The sequence below is a fragment of the Euphorbia lathyris genome, chromosome 10 (assembly GCF_963576675.1).
Source record: "Euphorbia lathyris chromosome 10, ddEupLath1.1, whole genome shotgun sequence".
In the NCBI taxonomy this organism is placed as follows: Eukaryota; Viridiplantae; Streptophyta; class Magnoliopsida; order Malpighiales; family Euphorbiaceae; genus Euphorbia; species Euphorbia lathyris.
In genome coordinates this window covers 65,085,477-65,090,069 of record NC_088919.1, presented here as the reverse complement: position 1 = coordinate 65,090,069, position 4,593 = coordinate 65,085,477, and the positions used below count along the sequence as shown (strand labels likewise).

The 4,593-nt window shown below is 32.8% G+C and overlaps 1 protein-coding gene across 1 annotated transcript; it reads left to right on the top strand.

Annotated features, from left to right (window-relative positions):
* The first annotated feature begins 412 nt into the window (after nucleotides 1-412).
* Nucleotides 413-3,789, top strand: LOC136209882 ((+)-borneol dehydrogenase 1-like). The gene is made up of 3 exons (XM_066001498.1): nucleotides 413-723; nucleotides 788-1,044; nucleotides 3,046-3,789. Exons 1-3 carry the CDS (start codon nucleotides 680-682, stop codon nucleotides 3,684-3,686), a joined length of 942 nt encoding a protein of 313 aa, XP_065857570.1. The 5' UTR covers nucleotides 413-679; the 3' UTR covers nucleotides 3,687-3,789.
* Nucleotides 3,790-4,593: the final 804 nt, after the last annotated feature.

The following is a 4,593-nucleotide window of genomic DNA, read 5'->3' as shown; positions in this document are numbered from 1 at the left end:
CTTCTAGGCCTCCTCAAATCAAAATTTTTAATTTTTTACCTGTTCGGCCATCTCTCAATCCAATTTTTTTACATGTTAGGACTTTTCAATGAGATTTAGCTTAATTTTGAGAAATTGTACATTAATACTTAAAAATTAGTTATTGACTATTTAAATTATAACATGCAGATATACAAAAAAAAAAAAAAAAGAACAAGTTCGATTTAACAAATTTTTTTATGAACGCATGTGTAAAATCAGCCCCGCAACCGAGTAATCCTGTATTGGCCACTGGATACTATAATAAAATCTTTGTTTCGGACTCAAAGGAAGTAGTGACTTGTGTGACTAGCAAATGCAGAGATCTCTCAGAGGTTGTAGCGTAGTAACCATCAATCCTTGTTGGATGGTTTTTGTTTCACGGTTAGCAAACCATGTGGTTTATATGTTGACTCGAAATGCAGATTCTATACTAATTCTTTTATTGATTTATCTAGTCCTGTATTTATTGAGAGTATCCTAATTCGGGATGCTGCTCCTCGATTATAATAACTCATTTTTTTTTAATTAAATGCACATTAAATGAGAAAGTAGACCCTTTCACCATCCATTTTCTACTTCTTGTAGTAGTTTTTAAAATTATAAATTCCCATTAAAGAAGAAGCACAAAACTTAGAATTCTCTTCTTTCGATCTTCAATATGGAAAAGAAGGCTATTCCTATCCTTGTAACGCCAGAACAAAGGTAATCTACTAATTAAAAAAGTTTAATATTCTATTTTTATTCAACTAGTTTCATTCAATTTCAGGTTAGCCGGAAAAGTAGCGATTATAACGGGAGGGGCAAGCGGGATAGGAGCCACCACAGTTCAACTTTTCCATGCAAATGGAGCCAAAGTTGTTATTGCCGATATTCAAGACGCCCTTGGCCGAGCCCTTGCGCAAAAGCTCGGCCAAAACGCCATTTACATCCGCTGTGATGTTAGCAAAGAAGAAGAAATCAGCAGTCTCGTAGACCAAACGGTTATCAAATACGGGAAGCTAGACATTATGTACAATAATGCAGGTAAGGGTGATAATTTTTGACACGATTAACACGACTTGATTCTTGTTTAAGGTCTCTTAAAATAATTTTTAATATTATCTCGGACAAATTTTTGCACGCTAATGGCTCTCTGAACTTGAAATGTGTAAGATATTGAGTTATATTTGCTATATGTTGAAGTTAATATAAACGAAGTTGTTAGAATTTGAATCTTTGACCTTTTGGTCTATGTGATCCGATAAGATGTTAAGAAGCCATTTGATCGAAAAGTTTAAGCCAATACGTAAGACTCAAAAATAGCTAGTATTAATATTCATGACAATGAAGGTTGTCATTTTTCTTATAATTATATCGTGATCAAAATTTTGTACAAAATAGTAAAAACTTATCCACAACGTTTCCAAGTTACCTCTACTTAAAATATGCTTTGAACGAGCTAGTTTAATAGCTATTTGTATCAAGCAAGCGATTGAACCAAAAGTTTAAACAAATAGTTTAATAGCTATTTGTTATTGTTAAACATCCCACGGTATTAAATGAAGAAGCTATATTTTTAAATATGTGAGGCAATCCTCACACTTTGAAGTGCTTTTTGGGATGTGCTATATTTTTTTACATTGTATCATAGACATGGTTCAATGTTGGGGCTTCCGCTGGTATTAGCGTCATGCACCAAATGAATTGGGCGTGTTAAATATCTCACATTGTTAAATGAGAAAGCTATATGGCTCCTTAAATATGTAAGACAATCCTCACCCTTTGAGGTACCTTTTGGGATGAGTTAGATATTTGTTTAGAGATATCATCTCTGACACACTTCATCGATAAATGTTGTCAAGACTTGAACCTTCGACCATTTGGTCCAAGAAGTTTTAATACCATTTAGTCGAGAATTCAAATCCTGACAACCTCGTTAATTGGTTGAATTAAAACAAATAGAATCTTGACAACCTCGTTAATTGGTTGAATTAAACTTTGGTTTTCAAATGGTTTCTTAACAATTTGATTTGTTATTTGATAACCTCCTATTATTGCCCGATTGCATTTAGGGGGCGTTTGTTTTGGGGTTTCAACAAAGGGTAAGGGAAAGAGGAAAGTTGAATCATTTTGTTGATGTTTGTTTTATTAATTCAATCATTCTCTTTACATTCTTTTAGTTTTGAGTTTATCACTAATTCCTCTAATTTCATTCTCTCAACGCCCCTAAGATTTTTCATTCTCTTTTCTCTCTCACACTAATTTCAACATCTATCTTCCTTATAAAATTTCATTTTTAGTTTCTATTTTGTTTTTAATTTTAATTTTGATAAATAAATTTATTTATTTTTAGTTTTTTAATCTTTGGATTAAATTCACTTTTGATCCTTATACTTATATATTATTTATTTATTTATCCTTAAAAAATATTTTTAACTAATTTTTACTTTTTGATTTTTATTTTGATCCTTATATTTATTTATTTATATTTTTTTTTATCCCTAAACTAATCTCACTTTTGATCCTTTTACTTATTTGTTTTTACTTTTTTATTCTGAGAAATAATTTTGACAAATATTTTTCTTTTGTTATATTATTCAGTTTTGGTATTTAATTTTAATTATTATTTTCTTTTTAAAATAGAACTTTTATGCATTTTCTTTGATTTATTTTATTTCAGTTTCATCGTCTTTTAATTTTAATAGTTGAATAATTTGGTTTTTATTCTTATATTATATTTACCTCATTTGAACCAAACAGCCAGAAAGAGAATCATGGATATATGATTCTCTTTTGTGGAATTGAAACAAACAGAAAAGGAAATTTAAGGACATTCCATTCATTTCTCTTTGTTTCCCTTTCTTGATTCCATTCTATTACTCCTATGCGAACCAAACGCCCCTTTAATAAATCCAAAACTTCAACTTCCCCATAAACTTTCAAAACTTCCTAATCATCACAAGCATTTGACACGTGAATGAGCGTGTCTCCCATTTCAAACCTTATACAGAAATTGACATCACATCAATCCTACACTAAATGCAGGAATAGTAGATAGACCATTCACAAGATTCTTAGAGAGCAAAAAATCAGATTTAGATCGCCTAATAAGCATAAACTTAGTTGGTGGAATCCTCGGAGCCAAACATGCAGCAAGAGTCATGATCCCCCAAAACACCGGCTGCATCTTATTCACAGCAAGTGCCTGCACAGCAATAGGAGGACTCGGAACTCAATCATATGCACTCACAAAACATGGAATTTGGGGATTAGCAAAAAGCTTAGCATCAGAATTATCCCCAAATGGAATTAGGGTTAATTGCATTTCACCTTTTGGAATTGCAACCTCTGCAGGTGGAATAACTGTCCCTAGATTTATATCAGATTTTGCTTTGAGTTATACTGGTAATCTCAAGGGACAGATTTTGAAGACAGAAGATATTGCTAAAGCTGCTCTTTATCTTGCTAGTGATGATGCTAATCATGTTAGTGGTCTTAATCTTGTTGTTGATGGTGGGTTTAGTGTTGTTAATCCTAGTTTTGTTAATCTTTTTGCTACTTTGACGAGGAGTATTTATTTCATCCAAAGGTTTGTTAAGTTGTATGGAACTCCATTGATTGTTTCATTTATGTTGGGGTTTTTGGTGGTTTTGATTTCCATTATGTCATCATTTATGATAATATGAAGCAATCTAAATGAAGTTATTCGGCTAAAAAGCCACCCAATAATGAGAACTTTCAAATATTTTTTGGAACAATATATCATTTCAATCAATTCATACTTGTACATATCCATATGAAGATTTACATTAATTATCGGATCTGAAGTAATGAATATTTCTTAAAGATGCGAACGGTATTTTCTGATCTCGTAGATTGATGTCGACGGTCCGTCCATGTATCTATATGGTATGGTGAAGGAAGGAGAGTCATTTTGATTATGAGAAACTGTTACACAAAGGACAATGAGTATGCAAGTGGCGTTAGAGCAGGCCGGCTGACACCATAACGTCTAGGTCCAATGAAACGAGAATATCTGACAACACGCTTGCTATATGGTAGGGTGCACTACCTGACATCATTACAGCCTGAAGAAGGTTGCAGAGTCGACAAAATATCGTTTTCAGTGAGTCATTAGGGCACATTCTTAGGACTAAGATAATTAGTCCTGACAACTACTATATATATGTATAAAGTGAGTAATGTAAACATCACAATTACAAATATTCCTATTATCTTTAACTTTTGGAAATGTAAGAATCAGAGCGGATTCATTAGATGCCGACACTCTATGACGTGTTGTTACCTCTTCAATTACTTAAGGAGGTTGTAGAAAACTGCACATATTGCACAACATCATTGGTGTGGTGAGCATGAGCGAATGCATTTTCTAAGTAATAGCAAAGTTTCTAATAACTCACTTCGATCAAGGAGCCTCGACCACTCGATCTCTATAGCTAATAATCCAAGAAGAAGGGGTGACAGAATCTCAACCAGATTCTCGACGAGCCTATGAAATTTGGGGGTTATCCCCAAGCTTAGCATCTGATCCCAAAATGGAATTAGAGTTAATTGCATTATCTTGCTAGTTAT

Excerpts from the sequence above, each read along its gene's own strand:
- LOC136209882 (XM_066001498.1), top strand. The coding sequence starts at position 680 with ATGGAAAAGAAGGCTATTCCTATCCTTGTAACGCCAGAACAAAG. Across the intron at positions 724-787 it reads CTTGTAACGCCAGAACAAAG|GTTAGCCGGAAAAGTAGCGA; the intron begins GTAATCTACTAA and ends ATTCAATTTCAG. Across the intron at positions 1,045-3,045 it reads CATTATGTACAATAATGCAG|GAATAGTAGATAGACCATTC; the intron begins GTAAGGGTGATA and ends CACTAAATGCAG.